Raw genomic sequence first — 21,213 nt, 5'->3', positions numbered from 1 at the left:
AATTTAACTTTGGTGTTAGTTTGGCAAAGTGTGTACACTCATGCTAAATCTGACTCTGTTAATAAGCCTGGGGAAGATACTGCCTTTGGGACGGAGATGTATAACCCAGAGTAACCAGCTGACCAATAATGTGACACGGAGGAATACCGCTTTTTATGGCTGGTTCCTTTACATAAACTTCATCTAAGATTAACTTTTACCTGTCAGTATGTTGTCTGCATCAGCACGAAAATGTAACTGCAAATGTGTGTGTAACACTGCGGCTTGATAGATAGATAGATAGATAGATAGATAGATAGATAGATAGATAGATAGATAGATAGATAGATAGATAGATAGATAGATAGATAGATAGCCACAAGTTTGGTTGTGGCAGCAGCAAACAAAGTTACATATAAGACATTTAAGAAAATTCAATAAAAGTGCAAAAATGCAAAGTATATATAGTTCCTGAACAGTGATAATGAGGGTTTAAATATAGTGTATATGGAGCAAATATGTGGTATGAAGGGCATATGTGACACCCGTTTTAAGAATTAACAAATACATTATTTCTGCAACAAATTTACTATTGATAAGACATGTATAATTACAGACAGGGAAGGGGTTGTTGTACAGTAGCAGTGCTTCAGTAATAAGTTGTAGATACTACTTTATATTTTTGATATAAATGCAACATAATTTTTTTTTTTTGCGCATCCACATGTTTTATCTTTCTCATTGCTTCATTTATTTGATGTAGATGTATATGGTCATGGTCCATATCAATTCCACCATTACCGAGACATTATCATAGCTACAGTTATCAAACAAACTGCATATTAGCAGCCTTTACTGGCTTCTTTATTGCATTTTACAATGTATGACCTTGTGACGAGCTACAGTTAAAGCATAATAACATCTGGTTATATATATATATATATATATATATATATATATATATATATATATATATATATATATATATATTCTATCTGCTCTGGCGAGGGTAGCAATTCAACAAATCAGATGCTAACTTCCTATAACACAAATTCAGTGGTGTTCCCAGACACTAAGGATTAAAACCGTGTGTTGTTCTGTGCATGAAGTCACTGTTTATCTGTTGTTGCATGCTATTGAGAAATAGTTTGTTCTACTGCTTTGAAAACTGACACTCTTGATATGCTTTCAACTCAAGTGCCCTGATTACTGTGTAGATTAAGGTTGTTCTTGAGGTAGACTTGGAGGACAATTCAGTGATTTAAGAAAAAAACACCATTTGGTCAAACTAAATATATTTAGACTGTTACCTCAAAGGGCCACTCTGAATGTCTAGTTATTTAAAGCACTTTCTCTTCTTTTTGACCATATGCCATTAAAAGTAAAGTTAACCTGCAGATACACACATTGGTCAACCTTAGGCACCTGACGCCTGTAGAAACACAAACCAGAAAGTATCACACTGTGTGATGATCTGAATGATTACTTTTGTTGGCTCTGCTCTTTTTTGTTTTGTTTTGTTGGCTCTACTCTTTTTTGTTTTGTTTTGTTTTCTATACTCTTTTTTTGTGTTGGCCAGAGCGCCCTGCAGTGACAATATAATAGACAGCATTGCTCACTGCAACAACTTCTACACTGAATTCCGCTTCTAATTGTTAAGCCGGAAAGGACCATCACGAAAAAAAGAAGGAAAAAAAGCATTACAAAAAAGAGGGGAAAAAATAAAGTGGGATGTAAATATTTCAGCTGTAAGGATTACAAATATATATTTTCAATTTAATGTTATCATCTGTGGCCCACTAGATGGCGCTCCAAGACCAACCCAAAAAGAAGAAGGAAATATTTGACAGAATCCATGAAAAAGAGGAAAGCCCTTTATTTTCAATGATGTACTGTTTTTTAAACATGTTATGGTTAAAATCATATAGATATGAGTGACAAGGACAAACTAATTCAATACAATAACTGTTATGCATTGCTATTTTTTGGTATCATTTGGACATTCAAGTGGTTAAAAATAAACAAAATAAACTCTCAGTTGTACAAAATAGAACATCAAACAATTGTAATGTAAACATTTTACACAAATTACACCAGAATATATAGAGGGCTCTAAAACGCCTTAATTTTAAGGAATAACTCATCAAATTATAGTAAAAGAAAACTGAGTGCAGCAGAAAATTGCTACTCATTATAAACACAACACATATTACATACAACATTATTACCTGTAAATTCATAAATGAGCGAGATTTAATCTGGGCAAGACAATGATATCAAACAACTCATCATTTCTGGGTTTCAATGCCATTTCATATATAGACATTCTTAAGAGAGTGATATTTAAATTGATCAATAATTAAAAGATATAATAGAAACCTGTGAAAAGTCCTGCAGTGTATCTACTGTAATATTCTTATCTTTAACAAAGGACAGGCATTATTTATAACAGCTTATAATTGGTTGAATAAAATTCATACTACAGCACATTTCTTCAGCCATTGCACAAGACACATGCAACCATTTTGCATCCATTTATACAACTCTGACTACAATGGTGTATTAATGGTATTCAGTTATTTGAGCAAAACAATGAAAAATCATAATTTTGAGGTGTTTCCATCAGAACTGCAGCCAGTTTTTGATCTGGGCAAATGTCACTTTAGGATAAACCTTCGTGCTTCCCCATTAATTCAACCGTCTTCCATTGTCATGCATGTAGTAAGGGTTGCTGTTGCCTTGGCTCTGAGCATACGGGTTGGTCTGAGGTTGGTTCTGGGCATAGGGGTTGTACTGGGGGCGAGCCTGAGCATTCAGGCCGCTCTGAGGTCGAACCTGAGCATATCGGTTCATGTCATCATGGTCGTCGTATAACCGCTACAATGAAAAGAACATTTCATCAGAGAATTGCAATACCAAGCATGCATGTCCCATATTTTCTCTTTTCCCACCCTGCTGAATGTTTTAATGTATTTTCTGCTCAGCATTCTACTTTCTGTTCTATGAATGAAAACAATTTTAGAAACTCAAGTTTTTAAGCTCAAGAGTTGCTTCTCTTTGTACTCACCGAGTTCCCCCCCGCAGGGATCAGGTTTTGTCGGCTGTTGCTCAGATTCATCTCCAGGTTGGTTCTGCTGTCCCAGCTGTTCGTGGTTGTGGCCCTTGGGATCCTAGGCAACCCAGCATTGGCAAAGGCTGACAGCCCGTTGGCTGGCCCATTAACCGAGGCTGCCTGGCTTTTGGCAAAGTTGCTGTTAACCAATGGTTGCTTGGCAGGAGGATGGCTGATGTAAGGCTTCCCCATGTCAGCATTTGTGTCCTTCTTGGAGCTCTTCTTTGAGGATCTAACAAGATAATACAACGGCACACATCACTCTCTACTATTACTGTATCTATATTTCTGCATTATAGTCTTTTCTATGACATTATTTGCAAAACGTTTGTGTGACTAAAAAGAAAATGGCAGGTTAAAAACACCAGGCAACCATATAGCAATAAAAAAGGTTCATAATTAATCTGATGGGTTGCATAAAAGTTGCATAAAAGTTAAAAGTCAATGTGTAACGTGATAAACATGATGCAAAGGCAATCATGAATGGGTAAATGAATAGATGAGAAACTCACTTGAGTGCCAATACAGGCAGAAGAATGAGTGTGATGAGCAGCATTCCCCCAAGCACGCTGCCGACGATGACCAAAGACAGCTTCCATGCTAACAGAACACAACGACAAGGACATCAATAACAAGGCTACGCTATTACAAATCGGTCCCTTCAAACAAAATGTATAATGTTTCACAATAAAGGCCAACCATCAAACTGTGTTTACACTTCTCATATGACAGTTATAAAGCCTGAGCAGTGTGACATTTGATAAATTGCCTCATGTGATTTCAATTTAGTCAGCATTTAAAAATATCGCAGAAGGCTTGCAAACAAATTCCTTGGCTTCTGTTAGCATGGAAATTACATTTTCTTACGTGTTGAAATATTGTATTGCAGCCAGTACATACATTTTATTGCACTTTCCAGGAGCTGCATACAGTATGAACATAATTTTGGGAAGGAATGTTACTGCATTGGAGGAGATTTGTATTCATCCCTCACACCCCTGATAAAGTAGCAAAACTAATTTGTTTTATGTGTATTGTCAACAACTTTGTATCACTTTTATCAAATACTGATTTTACACATCTATTTGTGATTTATCTTTTGCCATTTTTGCCTTTACTTTCAAAAACATGTATACTGTACTCACATTCACTGCAGTTTAACCCAGAATAACCAAAAGGACATCTGAAAGACAGGAAGAATGATTAATTTTATGATTTTATTTATAACCAAGCTATCTATAAACACAGATCATATTTGCAGTGGCTCTTATCGTTTCCCTCCTCACTATGATCTGCATGACGTGTTGTCAAAATATAATTAGATAGATGATTATAGACAGAAATCTTTATATTTTCAGAACATGGTATATGACATTTAAACACTCACGGGCCACATGTTTTGGAGTCCTCAGCTTGTTGACCACTAGGACAAGCTGCAAAAGTAGAAATGGTTGAGAAAGTTTGCGCTTTAAATAAGCATAAGGTTATTATAACACACACAAAATACACACTGTATATTTTTCGCACAAACTAAATGCCCTTACCAATGCACATTCTGTTACTGAGGTCCGCCACAATGTAATCCTTCAAACAGGTACAATTAAAATTTCCATCCACTGATGAGCAGGTTGTAGTATTCAAATCACAGGGATTATCCTCACACAGGTCGGTCGCTTAAAATTTAGGGGAAAATAAGTCAGTACACCTAACTCAAATAAGATCAGAGGTACAAAATAAAAAATAACAACATGATTTCAATTGATATGATATGCTGATAGCAGTTGAGAAATGGCATTATCAGGAAGACAACAACGTACAGTACATGTCCATTATGAATATACAGCATTAAACCTAAAAATAAATTATACATTTAGAATCCATTAAACAGGCTTTTTAAAAATGCTAGTCGTCTGCAATTTATTTAACATTATAGAATAATTGTATTACAAAAAAAAGCACTCAACACCTCTATGTGACAGTTCCATCTAATATAAATACAAATAACAATTTGATGCCATCCAGCAAAGTAACTGCAGTTCTTAAAACATCACAGCAATTGATGCTCTGCATTTCAAAGCCCTAGAAGTGCCATTTACATTACATGTATGTCTTGTTTGAGTATTATCTAGATACAATTCATCCTTCAAACAAGATAAAGAATCTGACGTATGTACTTGAAAGATAAACTTACCAGCAAAAGTTGCATTTTCCAATAGACAACCGCTACATTCTTTGGCTTCTATCATAATTTTTTCAACTTCTGCTGTATCGATGTTTGCATTTGCTTTGAAGATGATTTCTACAGTTGCTCTAACCCCATCAGCCGTTAACCTTGACGAAACTTTACTGTCTCTAGAGAAAAATCACACATAGTCATGATTATATTCTGCAATTAGTAAGTGCAATATGCTGTCGGTGTGCTGTAAGTTCTATATTGACAGAAAAATGATCAAAACCATTGTGACTTACAGCTTACTGAGTTCCACTACTTGAGAGACACCATCAGACTTGTCAAAAGCCTCATTGAGCTGTGTTTTAGGGGGGACAAAATAACATTTAGGAGTTAAGGAGATCATCTGATTGGGAATGCACAGCTCCTTTAAATACATTTCACGCAGCATAGTAGTAGTTCATTACCACACACATCAGGTTCAATATTATAATATTATAGTGTAACACAGGCGAGTTAAATGAACTACTGTTGTCAGTGAACTCTAGTTTTTCAGGGTATTTTTGCAAGAAAAATATCAAATGTGTTTAAAGGAGGAAAATGAATAATTATTTATCAATTGTTAATACCACCATGATACAACTTGCATAGTCTTTAGTTACAGTTAACTGTTGGTTTAAAAATCATTTGGGAAAAATAAATATGTGCATTATTATATTCTGCAATATAGGACTGGGTGTTCATTGCTGCCTCCTCCACCTGGTACTCTCTCCCTGAATCCCTTAGATATTCTCCCTCACTCCCATCTTTCCAAACACAATCAAGCCTCATCTATTTAAATCTGCTTTCAATTAGTGACCCCCCCCTCGTTTGGTCCTTTTGTATTTTTGTTGTTGTTGTGTTTATAAAGTTATTGCTTTAACTGTTTCTGTTACTTACTGTTTTTTACAATGTAAAGTGCCTTTTAATACCTTTTAAAGCATTACAAAATACATTATTATTAAATATATGTATCACTTCTGGTAAAGAAGATGAGGAATATAAAAAAGAGAGAAAAGAGAGAACTTATTGCTTACCAGTTCAGTAATTTTTAACGAAGTTTCTTTAAATACTGGTGATGTCTTGATCGACATACTTATATTGTATGTTAAGTCAGGCAGCTGTAGTAGTCCAGGGAAAACTTTGGCTTAAAAAGGAAAATATCATGTTAGAGATGTTGTAGATACACTCCTGTCAAAAAAATTCATTTAAAAGAATAGTTCAACAATTTGGGAAATCCACTTTCTTGCTGATAATTACTGTAGATGAGAAGACAAACCCACTCTCTTATCTGTCCAATAAATAAAGGCTACACTTCGACTTAAGACATGTATGACGTCCTTTCTGCTTGCCTGCCCACTGCAAAGTAACGAAGGTACTTCAGGATGTCAATGACTCTGTCCACGCTATAGTCCCAGACTAGCTGGCTTTCACGTTTTCTTTTGCTGATTAAATAAACACTCAAACACCTTCATTAAGAAGTGCTGGAAGATACACTTCATGAATCTGAGCAAACTACAAATAATCAACTACAGTAACACTAATCTTGTGTAACAAGGTTCTTCTAAATCCCACAGATAATACAGGCCTTCAATTTGGTATGATCATTTCTTAAATCCCTTTCTCGTGGAGTAACAATGTCATGGTGGTACGCAAACAAATACTCACCACTAACACATCTGTCGTTGTTATAATCATAGCTATCACCAGCCAAACACAAGCATACAAAGGTTTGATTGCTACGAGGCTCACAGGTGCTCCTATCGCCGCATGGCTTTCCATCACAAGGCCCTTTAAAGTCAAAAGAATAATAAAAAACAACAATATGCACACAGCAATAATTAGCATTTACAGCATGGTGGGAACATCTAAAAACAATGACATCATGGAAACAGGAAATAACTGTTTTAACAGATGGAATTACCTGGAAGCTTTGTGGTCGGAGGAAGTGGTGATGTTGTTGTAGCAGGTGTCAGTGTTGTGGATGGACCAGTTGATGTAGGTGTTGCACTTGGAGGAACACCTGTTGATGTAGGTGTAGCACTTGGAGGAACACCTGTTGATGTAGGTGTAGCACTTGGAGGAACACCTGTTGATGTAGGTGTAGCACTTGGAGGAACACCTGTTGATGTAGGTGTAGCACTTGGAGAAACACCCGTTGATGTAGGTGTTGCACTTGGAGGAACACCTGTTGATGTAGGTGTAGCACTTGGAGGAACACCTGTTGATGTAGGTGTAGCACTTGGAGGAACACCTGTTGATGTAGGTGTAGCACTTGGAGGAACACCTGTTGATGTAGGTGTAGCACTTGGAGAAACACTTGTTGATGTAGGTGTTGCACTTGGAGGAACACTTGTTGATGTCGGTGTTGCAGTTGAGTTGTTCTGAGCTGCTGTTGGAGCACCTGTTGGGGTTAAAGCAGCAAATTATTAGCAACAGCTAATGCCAGCCATCCTATCGTTGTGAAAGAATATGCAGAGATAGAAAAATACACATATTTACGATACAGCAGCATGGCTTATGTTGGCCAAGTCTTATTTCCTAGGATGTTGAAGTCATGACCCTCCCTACTCTGACTGGCTTATAAACCCATTGTCTTTGTTGGTTGTCTTAAGTAGGTTCACGCATTAGGCACAAAATAGAAAATAACGACATGATTTGAACTGATATGAATGTTCAGTATCCTGATAGCAGTTGAGAAATGGCATTATCAGGAAGACAACAATGTACAGTACATTTCCATTATGAATATACAGCATTAAACCTAAAAAAAAGGATGCATTTAGAATCCATTAAACAGGTAAAATTGCTAGTCTTCTGCAATATATTTCAACATTACAGAACAATTGTATTACAAAAAAACACTCAACACCTCGATGTGACAGTTCCATCTAATATATCTTAATTAGATGGAACTAACTTAATTAGGTTTAGGCATTAAGATTGGTTATAGTTAAATTACGAATATCAGGGTAAGCCAATCAGACACAGAGTAGATCGGATCATGCTTTTGCCATCCGAGGGACATGCCACCCCCAAACATCTGTGTACCTGCTTCTCTGTGTAAACACAAAGCCGAATGCTGAGAAAACAGCCCATAAAATGCCTTTGTTATTCATAGTCATTGTCAATTTAAATAGAAGCATATATTGTGTAAGAACTTAATTCGTAGTTAACTTTTATGTACAAATTGTGGAAGTATATGTTGAACCTAGGCTTATAACATTTAATGAACTGCACACAAAAATGTATTTTAAGTGGAATGTATTTCTAAGAAAACATGCAATGATCCTGTCATGCAACTGCTTAATTGACACCTGTTTTGGTCTAGTTCAGGCACTAGGTTTACAGGCATTGCTTTTTCTTTAACTGAAGCTAAAAATGACTAATCACAGCAAAGACAATTACAACTTCAAAGTCCAGCTGTGCACTATGTGAAAGACTGAGCATTGTGGTTTCATTGTTATTAAAGTGAATATAATTTGATAATTAGGTCAGTGGCTTTAATAGTAACTGGTGCCACAGCCAAATGTTGCATACATTAATGCTGAGAACGTGATTTAGTGTAATTGCAATATTGTCTAAAAACTAAATCCTGAAAACATTTGCACAGGGATTTAGAAGAAATTAGGGCTCTCGGATACAAACGGGTCAGTTCAAAGACACATTTAGAAGCAGTTTATTAGTGTGTTCCAACTCCAAATAACATCCAAACTAAGGATTTCTGAGCAGTATGTCACATTTATGTTGAGGATGTAAGAAAATGCCTTGTTGAAAACATATCAAACAAAGACATGAATTGAAATGCAATACACATTTTTCCTTTTTATGTATGCAAAAAGTGTTTAAGGGGAACAAAGATACTTCCTTATTGGAATAGACTGCTAAAGGGTGGGAAGGTAACAACACAGTCATAAAGTACAGTCAGATTGTCTGCATCAACACAATACCTAAATATTTACATTTTATGTGCACTTCATTTTAACTATTGATTTCTGACTAGCTGGATGTCTGGATTTTAAATTGGAAACAAAACTGAGATAAAAGACATTAAATATGAAAACAACAGGCTGTTGAGAGAATCTAGGTACACTGGTATGAGGAACAATGTCTGCATTATCACTTTCCAGTTTTCACTTGCACGAGTATCATTGGATTTAGATTTAATAAACCATACAATACGATAAATATTTTTTATATCTACTTCTATCTAATAAAAGCATATTCAAACAGAGACTGTGGGATGAAAACATCTCTGCTTTGGGGAGCGACTTATTTAGACCTGAAACTCAATGAAAATGTTTCGAAATGGACTAAAAGACAGGAATATTTCCCTCAATAATGAAATGTACCTGTATTCTCCTATTCCACTTATCAGAGACGAACGACTGACAAAGATTTTTTAAATGTTAAGAATTTAGAGTAAATTTGACTTACCAAGACAGGCCACAACTAGCCAAAGGGCAAAGAGCAGTTTGAATTCTCGAGCCATTGGAAAATAACTTAATGACAAAACTTCCACACAAGCGAGCCAGAGAGGGCTGTGAGTAGACGAGGCTCTAAGGCTCCGGTCTCATCAACTGGAAGTTTTAATCATTAGCCACTCCTCCGAGGGCGGCACTGAGGGCTAAAGTACATTCACCCCCAGAAAAGAAAACTCGGTGGGCCTACTTTCTAACAAGCCCTTTATTTGTTTATCAATCTTCATATAGTAGATCTGTCTCTGTTTATTTGTTTCTGTTAATGTCCAGAAAGTGTGCCAGATATAAGAGCTCTATAGCGACCGGACCAGGTGACCATAGCTATCATAAACACAACTTGCTGACAAATGTATTTGAGAGAAAATCCAAAGCGCTGGCCGTGCTGTTTGTTGAACAAATGATCTTTGGGAAGTGTAGCATGGAATTATCTCAGCAACCACTTACCGAATCATCAGGAACCATCTTAAAATTACACGAGAGAAGATGCTAAAATAACATACATAAAAACAATAAAGAGGTTTTGGATTATGATGAAAATGGGATTTGTGTTAAAGCTAAGGTTGGCACATCTCCAAAACTATTTGTTCTCTGCCAGGGCACTCATTGCGCATCACCAGAGTCTTCCACAAGCTGCTCGCTGAACAGCTGTGAGTCCTAACAAAACAAAACACTGACGGCTGTCAGTGTTGCAGACTTTGACACTTTCTTGCTAGATTTAGCGACTTTTGGAGCTAGTGCTGCTCACTACTATCATTGGAAAAGAGTTGGCAACACTATGAAAACATTGTGTTCCATATGTAGTGCTTCAAGAGATATTCAAATCAATAGTGTTTTAATAGTACTTAAATGTAAAGAAAAGTATTTCCTCCATCATAACCAACCCTCAAAGCTTCGGTACATACAGATTAATAGCTACAGATACATTATTCTAAATCTCATGACTCATATTATGAACACAATATTTCATAGTTATTTTGAACCTGTTCACGTTCTTACCACCGTATTAACAAATTGTCACATGAACATGTTTTCTCTCAATGTTATAACAACAGCCTTCCTATAGACAGTGGGGCCATTGAATTGTCACTCTTTACTCTGAGTAGCAAGCTTTTGTGGAATGTTTCCTGAAAGCAGTCGGTTTAAGCAGTCGGCCAGTAAGGACTCAATGAAAATAATAAACTAATAGGTAACTCATGTTCTGCATTTGCAATGTGCCCGGATCAAATATATCAAAAGCAAATGTCAACTCAAGTCAAGCTGACGGACTAAGAATTATTAGCAGTTCTTTAATGGTGCGTTAAAAGTTTATTTCAGCTTTTAACCAAAGATAATGCATTCAGATGTAACCCCAACATTTTAATTGGTTACTGTAATTCAATAGACTGTTTTTGTCAGTAACTGTAACTGATTGCAATTACATGTATTTTGTAACTTAATTATGTAACTGTCTCAATTGTAATTCACATCTTAAATTCTTAAATAATGTCCATCTTTCCTGGCTGATTTTATCTCCAAAGCTGGAAGCATGTAAAACTGAATTTGAGGAGTTGTACAAAAAAACAAAAAACAAAAATACTACCTCACTGTAATGGCAAACAGTGCATGTTTACTTGCTTAAATACAATGGGACTTTTCAGCTTCTTTCTCAAACATATTGCACTTTTTTTGGAACATCTCGACCTCAAACATTATACGTTACTTATGGAGGGTGCAATGAATGGGAGGGACAAAGATTACATTCCTTGTCAGTCATTTTATGAATTTATGATAGAAAATGATTCGACTCACTTAGAGCTGCCTTATCGAAGTGGCCAATAAAACTGGGTGGGACAAAGGATAATGTGACCTTTGATACATAGATGTCATAAGATGTGAGATTTTGGTGTTAAACAGTTTAACAGACACAAAAATAAGGTTGACAAGACATCAACGTGATAGTTGGAACATTTGGACAATCTAAGTGTGTTTTACACCTTCCCCTTAAGATTGCAAGTATGAAGAAAGTATTTTAACGTTCGATGAGAATTGAGCTATCGTTCCATCACCACCAGTAAAATGACATTATCTCCAAGTTGACTTTGATCCCAGATGCGAATCTGAATTAACACAGGTCAAAAGTATTACGCCACTTCAGCGCCATCATATATGAGCCATATGAAAATGCATCAGTGGAAAAATGGCTAAGATTACCTAAAGATAAAAATAGGTATGCTTCCATGAATGTAAAATAACAATATTTTTTTATAATGATAATAATTTTTGAAGCTTTTGAAAACTGTCTGGATTGGAACCTCCTCTACCTCCTCTACTCTACTTGAAACACACCATACTTACTTTTAATCTGTGTGTCAAACTATTGAATTACATATGTACATAGAAACACATCATATAGTTAAATAAGTAAATACATCATTTAAATAATCAAGGCCATTATGGAATGTTAGATTATATCATTTCCAATGATATTCCTTACTTTTTACCCCAAAACAATCACAATTTTCCTCACACTTCTTTATTAATCGTCAATTTATTCAAGAGGGAATTTTTTAATCTGTAACTTGGGTTTATCTAATTATCACTTATTTTCAAACAGTTTGTTTCAGAGCAGATACATGCTGAAATCCCGGATATTAAGGCATCTACAGCTACATTTCTCACCGGCATGTTTTATGAATATGTTGTTGTGAGTCAACATAGGTGCAACCAAAGCGCAATAACTGCCTGTGTCCTCTTGCTAACTGGAAGTCCAAAGTGTTATGGCCACCCTCAACCCCACCCAACCTGCTGTTCCTGGCAATGACGGCTGTGATTAGAATCTCAACATGATGTTCATGAGGAGGAGGAGGAAGAGGAGGAGGAGGAGGAGGAGGAGGGGGAGGGAAGAGGACTGAAAAGACTGAAAAAGTGGCAGTGCCAGTCCTTGACTCTGAACACCAGGCTTCTTCAAGAAGAGATGACACAAAGTAAACAAGAGCAGAAGGAGGGGAATATTTGTTCAAACCAATTGCAAAGCAGCGTCATGGTTCAGTTATAAAAATGGGTGACACATTAAAGTACGTTCAAATGTCATGCTGACGTCAGAGCACCTAAGTATTGGTATCAAAAGTCTAAATACTTGTTATACAGAATGGTCCATTTTAGACGAATGTATATTATTACATTATAAATATTGATACATTAATGTTACATCATTTTAGTGGTGTGTGTGTTTGTATATATATTACAGTAAAGATAATACATCATTTATATGTTGATTATATTTTTATATTATTCATTTAAACATACAAACTAACTTAAGCTATCAAATAATTGTAGTGGAGTAAAAAGTGCAATATTGAAATGTAGTGGAGTAGAAATATAAAGTAGCAGAAAATGAAAATACAAGTTTCTCAAAATTGTACTTTGATACAGTAATTTAATAATTGTACTTGGTTTCTTTTTTTCAACTTCAGTGGTTATTGGTAGAAGATTTCCATTTTATATATATATATATATATATATATATATATATATATCCACTCATTTATTCAGGGTTTACCATTAATTTGTCCCCTACCTGTAAGCACATATTTTGTCGTTGCTAGACTGAGATCATAAATGCTTGAAGCAACAAGGCAGGCAGCCAGTGAGTTATGCCTATATATAAATTGGTGCTTTATAGCCAATATCACCAAGAACGTCGATATTGGGTAATTCTGCTAAAGCCCAAATTACATTGAATTACGATGTTTTTAAAATTCTCCCTTTCTACAATCTTTGTGCATGACAATAGTGTATGGTTTAGATCAGGGCAAGAACGTGGTTATAGCAAATAAACTAAGATTAACGTATGGCTAATGCCAGGAAACTATAACACTTGGGATGGAGGTTGTTTCCAATTTATCTGGATATACTACTTCTAACTTGAGGCTACTGAAACCTGTCAGACAGTGCAAAGGGGTGAAGCTTCTGATCTTTACCAAACAGAGGACAAAGAGCCAAAGGCCATAAGAACACTACTTTATGTCTGAAGATCCCAAGTGATGGAAAACAGCGCCCTCTTCTGGCTGCAGGGCCTCATGTCCGAACAAGACGATTCACCATTAGAATCAGTTGCTGTTGAGACAACAATCACACGGCGTGTACGTTTTTGTAACAAAAAGTTTTTATTGGCTTCTCTAATCCATTCATCATCATCTCAATAACAGGTACAGCCTGGGAAATCATATCACAAGGGGTCTAGAACAAATAAGACAAAGGGATGGGGAGGCCTCTGCTACAACATTTGGTATTGAGGTGACAGTCAGAAAAAAAGCCAGACAAAAATGTCTTTATCATGCATACTGGAGAAAAACTCAAAAAAAAATTGAGAACACACATTTTTAGTGTTTTTGTACATTTTTGTAAACAATATCCTTCTAGAGATCATATCAAAACACATTATGGCAAGTAACAAAAATAAGGGATATAATTGAGAAAAATGAATGTTCTATGAGGCATCTAGAATGCAACACTGCTTGGCGTGGATGTTTTAACAGAAAAAAAAAAAAAAAAACATTTGCATTTTGACGAGTCATTTGCTCTATAATTGTAAACACAGGCAGTGTTAAATGATTATACAATATGTCGAACCTATACTACAAATATTTCCACTACATACATAACAACGTGTGTCCCTGCTTTCTTACGCTTTAGTGATATGAGGTATATTTAGGTCAATCTTATTGTCTTTTTTTTTCTCTCTCACCCACTCTTTTTCTCTCCATTAAAAGCATAGTGTGTGTTTGGAGTGAGGCGGCTGGTCAGTCAGTCTTTGTTCTGTGTGATCTGAGCAGCTTCAAAGTCTCTTGGCTGTGGAGCTCACAGACAGGGCGGGGGGCGGGAGGGGGGTTGGCTCACAGGAAATCAACTAAATGAAATATCAACCCTGGCTGCCGGGATAGAATGGCTTTAGCCACGGAAGACAAAGAAGGCCATTGTCTATTCTTGTGAGTGCAGGGCTGCATTTTGGGGCGAGGGGGGTGGGTATAACTTAACCTTTTCTGTTTCTTAACTGTATTATTGAAGCAGTTTCTTGAAATCAGTACACAAGTGAGGTTAAAGAAAATCATAAAAAAAGTAGATGAAGAGGGAGTAGGGGGTGCAGGTCCGGTGATTACTTGCCAAAAATATCTGCTACTGAGTTCTGTAGTGGAGAATAAATAAAAAGGGTTTGGGTGTGCGTCCAACATACCCAGGGGTTTAAAGGATATAAGGGTTCCAGCATGTCAGCCCGTCTCTCAAAACACTTAAATACAAAGAGGTACTCTCAAAATATTGTATAACAAAATTATGGCAAATCATCTTTTTACAACATCACCCGACAAACCGTAAGAAAAACAATCACCCCCCCCTTGAGAAAAAGCAACAAAATACATTTAGATGCCCATGGTCATGCCTAGTCAACCCCTATCAAACCCCATTAAGTAATAATCCAATCCCACCACCCATCCCTCCCTCCCTCCCAAGCCCGTTTCACAGTTTTCTCCTCTTAAAATAATAATAATAATAATAATAATAATAAGCATTAGCATAATAATCAGGTATCACATATGCAAATTGAATGGGTTGTTGTTGCTTCCAATGATGGTTTGTTTTTAAAAAGTGCTTGTTTGATTCCATTGACAAAAAGGAACGGGAAGGAGTGGAGTAGAAAAGTGGTGACTTGTTTTTAAAAAAATAAAAAAATAATAATCACTCCAGCAACATCGTGATAAAAGGATCAGGTGATGGATGTTGCTTTCTGAGACAGACGTAACAGCAATAGGTTGAATATTGTCTACGCTGTGTCTTTTCTACTGGCCACTCATGGGCTCAACCAGCGGAGCGCACGGTTAGACAGGCTTCATCAACAGAAGCGTAACGCAGACAAAACAGTCAGTTATGCTCGAACATCCTCGTCGCTTCAGAACATGCCGTTTGCTGAAATCCACTACAATTCATACTACCTTGCGTACATGTAGTTCTCAAAAGAAATGTGGATGTCTTCACATTGACAGAACAGTACCATAATCTCAACAAAGCTACATGCAGTAGAAACCAAACATGATCATGTATTGTAATTTGTTGTTGTGACGAGTAAAAAACCCCAACTAAAAACAAAAATCAAAGCTTTGTAGTCTTAAAGTACACCTGTAAAAACTGTGCTAATTGCATCTCATAATACAAAGTCTTATTACACAATTTTGCCTATTTTCCTGAGTTAATGTTTCTTGTAACAGACAATATATACTTTTTTGCAATTTGAATTCTGGGCCTTTCCCTGCCACAAATGTTATTATTGAAATGATCAACATTATTACTTTACAATGGTTTGACGATTGATAAAACACAAGGGTTCAGAGAGAAAAAAATAAAGAATTCAAGCAAGTTTATAGCTACCCTCTAAATGTTTTAAATTACATTTAAATCTACGGTACGTTCATATCAAAATCACTACTCTTAAACAGAAATTAAGCGACTAAATACATAATAAAAATGAGATATTTAAAAAATTGCATTTGAGGCCATGAAAGACCCTCCCTGGTCATTTTTGTATTAACATTAATGGCAGTGTTTAAAAACAAACTTTGCTTCAAGAACAAAATTAGGATGGGACTGTGTGGACAGTAACAGAACAGCCCCTGACTGGATTCACCTCGTTTGACCCTTATCTGAAACTTTGGCTTGTCTGGGTTTTTGATCCTGTACTCACTGGCTCACCGACGTCAGCTAACAAACTGGTATACCCTGAGAATTCTGACACTGGAGTCCGTATTCGGTGGTCGACCTCTGCCCCAGGATCACTGCCATAGCCCAGAGGGGTCACCCGCCCAGACTTGAACTGGGAGCCAAAGGCCTGGGCGAAGTTCTCGATCTGGTATGTGGTTTCTTTAGGGGGGTTCAGTGCGGACAGGTCTGGGTAACTGGAACCGTTGGTGGGTGCAGCGCCTCCTCCAGCCTTGGGCTGCTGCCCCTTGGAGCACTCTGCCGAGGCAGTCAGGTCCTGGGGAGGTAGGTTGAAGGTGCCGGGGGAGTGCTGCTTCTCCAACTGCTCGGTCAGCTCCTGAGATGGAGTCAGCTGCTGGTGGCTAGTGGGTTCCAAGCTGAGATGGTAGCCTGCCTGGGAGGGGGAGCCGACGAGCATGCCATAGTGGGACTTGGAGGAGGATGAGGAGGAGTTTGATGAAGGGGCAGCGATGGGCAGTGGGGAGGAGACAGCAGGTGGGTAGACGCAATCCAGTGGGGATGTGTTGTACACGTGTTTGTCTGAGAACAGGGGCCCTGTGGGACTGGAGCTGCTGGACATGAGTGGGAAAGGCCCTGTCGGGCCGAGGCTGGGGAAGGGCCCACTATGACTTGTGCGCTCCAGGGCCTGCAGGAGGAACTTCGAGTACTCGCTCATCACAGCGGTCTTGTCACCACCGTTGGGAGAGTCATCCTCCAGCTCGGGGGTAACGGGGGCTGCGGGCTGGAGGTCTACGTGATGTGGGTGGTCCGACAGGTCAAAAGTCACGTCATGGTGGTGAGTCCCCTCTGGCTTATGGCTATAATGCTCTAGCAGGCTTTGCAGTACTTCATCTGGAATGCCCGACTTGTCGTGCTTGAGTTCCAAAGGCGAGGAGTCCAGCATGGCCAGCGTGGGCTCAGGCCCCAGGGAGCCCTGGATGACACTATTGCCCTGGGATGCCATGTGCAGCGAGCCAGCTCCATAATCATTGTTAACCGCATGGAGGTATCGGCGCTTTTTCACAAACTGCATTGCATCATCGTAGTTGCTGCTGGTGGTAGGCCCCTGCTTGTTGACCCCGCCTCCCTGGAGGAGACCCATGTTATCAAGGCCAGAAACCTCCACATGATCCATGGAGCCAGGCTTCTGGCACAGTCGTTTTTGTTCATCAACACTGTCTTCCAACGAGAGCAGGCCCTTGTCCAGGGCCTTGCGACCAGCTTTTTTAAAGACCAATTTAGGAGAACGTCCCTGCATGGTGGGGCCAGAGCCTGAAGGGTGCTCCATGCTGAAGTCCTGCAGGCCCAGGTCACGGGCCATCGCCCCAGAGGACGAAGCTGCTGATGCCGAGGCATTCTTCTTCCTCTTACCGCCCTCACCGTTTTTGGACTTGGCCCTCTTGCGTCCGGAGGTGGTAGAGTTTCCCTGAGTGAGTGAATAGCTGCCCTGGCCTAGCTCTGCTTCGCTGAGTTCCAGCATGTTTGGGTCCAGGCCCTTCTTTATGGCTTCTCCACAAGTCCGTTTGTGCTTCAGTAACCGGTCTGTTCTTGAGAAAAACTAAAAGTGCACAGAGGGAAAACAGATGAGGAAAAAGGAGCAATATGAGCTTAGTTTTCACTGAATGGAAAGAAACAGTTCTAAAATCCCAATCTATATATATTTAGTTTCTTCTGCAGAGGTACCATTTTGATACAACTAATCCCATTGAGACAGGGCTTTATATGGGATTAAGTGTGGGAAGTACAGAACGACAAAATATAGAATTGTCCACAGCTGATGATAATAATGCATGTCACTCACACATTATTCAAAAAAGGATATTTAAAAGTTATTAAAAGTATATACAAGGCGAACTAGCAAAACTCATTATCTTAAAAAGACAAAACAGTGCTAAGCCACTTAGAAAACAGATTACATATAACCTACTTGTTGGCAAGTATCGCAGCGATATGGCTTCTCGCCACTATGTGTCCTTTTGTGTCGCTCCATATGGTACTTCTGGATAAAGCGCATGTTACACTGGTCACAGCTAAAAGGCTTCTCTCCTGCAAAAGACAGAGGAGGCCATGTGTCACAACAGCAGTTCATATAAACAGATACTAATAACAAGTGACGGCATTCATGCCAAACTACTACCAAGCGCGGAAACTCACCACTGTGGATCTTCTCGTGCCGCTGGAGCAGATACTTCTGAATGAAGCTCATGTTACACTGACTGCATCGGAAAGGCCTCTCACCTGTGCGATCAAGAGTACAACAATCCGCTCACCACATTAATTAACTCCCAGTCGGTCACACAACTGTGTTTACCATATGGTCGCCTGATACCTGAAACTGGGCATTTTATCAAACACCTGGTGCACGAATACACATCAAAATAAGATGTTTAATCAGTCCAACACTAATTATATGTTAACATACATTGTGTATTTACAACAGTACAGACGCCTTTTACAGATTTCTTATTTAAATGGAAACACCATATTTCCAATGTCTAAATTGTGATATATCAGACACCTTTGTCAGATAAAGTTACACTTAAAGAAATAATAGCAAAACAAGGGAAATGGTTTCAAATAAACTGAGGTTGTAAAATGGGTTGAGCTCAAGTTAAAAGAGCCATGTGAAGAATTCCCAGCAAAGAGAATGACTAAGACTCATGGAAATACATGAGTAATCATTGAGTCATCCCCGGCGTTAGCGATTGTCTGGTTTCAAGTCAGGCTCCAGGCACTCATGGCGAAGGGGAAATTAGTAGTGGAGGGTACTGAAGGGTGCAATTTAAATGTCTGAATCTTCTGAAAGTGACATGTTCATTCAAGGTACATTTTGTTTTTTGTACAATGCTGGTATCATAGCATTATACCAGATTCCATGCAAATGGTTCTGAGGCATATGTTCATTACAAAATAGATTTTCCAGCTACATTACAGCCTGACAGACTTGTATTGTGTTTAAATGTAGCAGAGAGAACAGACACCACCTTCTGCAGCTGAATCTGTTCTGCTTCTGGCCCAACATATCCTGTGTGCATTTTACATCAATTTTATCTGTATAGGAGATCTAATTAGCAACTTCAGCAAAAGTGCCTTTGGTAAAATAAGTAGTGGAAGTAGCTGGTTAAAAACTAGAAACGTTAAATATATTAACTCTATGAAAATAAAAAGAGCCTTGGGAAAGGTAAAGCATTGACAAGCAGCGAAAGTCTCTCACCTGTATGTATGAGCACGTGTCTGCGCAAGTGGTAAGAGCTGCGGAAGGCAGCATTACAGTGCTCACAGATATGTGGTTTTGAGTTGGGGGACATGCAAGCTCCATCTGCATCCATCATGGACTACAAGGGGGAAAAAACACGAGTACAAGTAAGATACTGTTGACTTTACACATCATGTTAGCGCAGATGTGTAAAAGTAAAACTAGATAGAAGATATCTTTCGTCCAAAGAAAACATATGTCAGGTCTGATGAAGGAAATTAGTAAAACAGATATGACCTTTGAGGCATCGTTGCGTTTCCTTCGTGCTTTGCCTCCTTGCCCATCCCCATTGCTCCTTCGCCCTCTTCTCACCGATGACTCTTTTGGCTCTTTACCCGGTCTTCCAGGCATCTATGGACAAACAAGTTAACTTCTATAAATGGCAAAAAATGACATAAAAACAAGAGGAAACAAGCATCTACAAATAATAGTTCAATGTATATGCCACTTGAAACAATATTGAGAACCATAATTTCTTCTCACCTGTTCTCCAAGGGAACGGACGTTGCTGAGGCTGAGGTCATGCAGGAGCATGTTCTGGTGGTTTTGGTGGTGGTGGTTGCCGAAAGACATGTCCTGCATGTCATTACCACTCTTCCCCGTGCCTCCTCCAGCACAGTTTACCCCTACCCCTCCGCCCCCACCATAGAGCGGCATACGGTAATCCAGCTCACTTAGCCGCTCCTGCTTGATGCCCATGCTGTGGAGGAAGCCCCCTGTATTCACAGTAGTGCCGCCCTGGTGTTCTGGTGGCGAATCACGTTCTTTCTTCATGATCATCTCCTGAGGAAGCTCGCCCATAACGGACTGGGAGGCCAGCCGTGTGAAGCTGGTGACAGGCGGCAGGTGGCTGAACATAAGCATACCTGGTGCAAAATTGGGATCCATGCCACCGTTGCGCAAAAACTCATTGCCTAATTTGTCTTGGATAATACTCATAGTGGTGGTTTTGCTTTGTGCAGGCAAGAAGGGGGGCAATAATTCTAAAGAGGAATGCAGGAGAGGAATATCCTGAAAGAGACATAAAATAAAGAGTCATGTTAATTATTGATGATTTCAGACATGAATAAGTTTACAATTCAAAGTAAATGTCATATTTTGCTTCACGTTTTTATTATAGGAGCTCATCTCTTATAAGCCTTGCATGTGAAGAAAATTGAGTCACTGCTACATAGCTTTCACAGTGTACACTACAAGGTTCTGTCGCTCATTAATTACTTAATTGGATTTATTAAGCTTACATAACGGAAACACTGCTTACAGTAAATAGAAGCTTTAAGGAATACTTTTGTTTAAGTCATGAGAAACCATAGAAATAAAATAAACACCTTGTTTTGAGCAACTTTATGAAATACAGAAGAGCATATTGAACCATATAGGCCTATCCATTAAAATATATTGAAATGTTAGCATCAAAAGTGCAGAACAACTCAATATACTGCACACATTA

The 21,213-nt window shown here is 38.4% G+C and overlaps 1 protein-coding gene across 1 annotated transcript; it reads right to left on the bottom strand.

Annotated features, from left to right (window-relative positions):
- Positions 1-16,448: 16,448 nt before the first annotated feature.
- LOC306753497 (zinc finger protein 281-like) lies at positions 16,449-20,702 on the bottom strand (the record flags this gene model as incomplete). The annotated part of the gene is made up of 6 exons (XM_079237372.1): positions 16,449-18,065; positions 18,435-18,553; positions 18,662-18,745; positions 19,722-19,842; positions 20,001-20,114; positions 20,247-20,702. 6 exons carry the CDS (start codon positions 20,700-20,702, stop codon positions 16,449-16,451), a joined length of 2,511 nt encoding a protein of 836 aa, XP_079093498.1.
- Positions 20,703-21,213: the final 511 nt, after the last annotated feature.

The sequence above is a fragment of the Taurulus bubalis genome (assembly GCF_910589615.1).
Source record: "Taurulus bubalis genome assembly, chromosome: 2".
Lineage (NCBI taxonomy): Eukaryota > Metazoa > Chordata > Actinopteri > Perciformes > Cottidae > Taurulus > Taurulus bubalis.
Note: the sequence above shows the minus strand (reverse complement) of the source record. Positions and strands in the feature narration are given on the sequence as shown.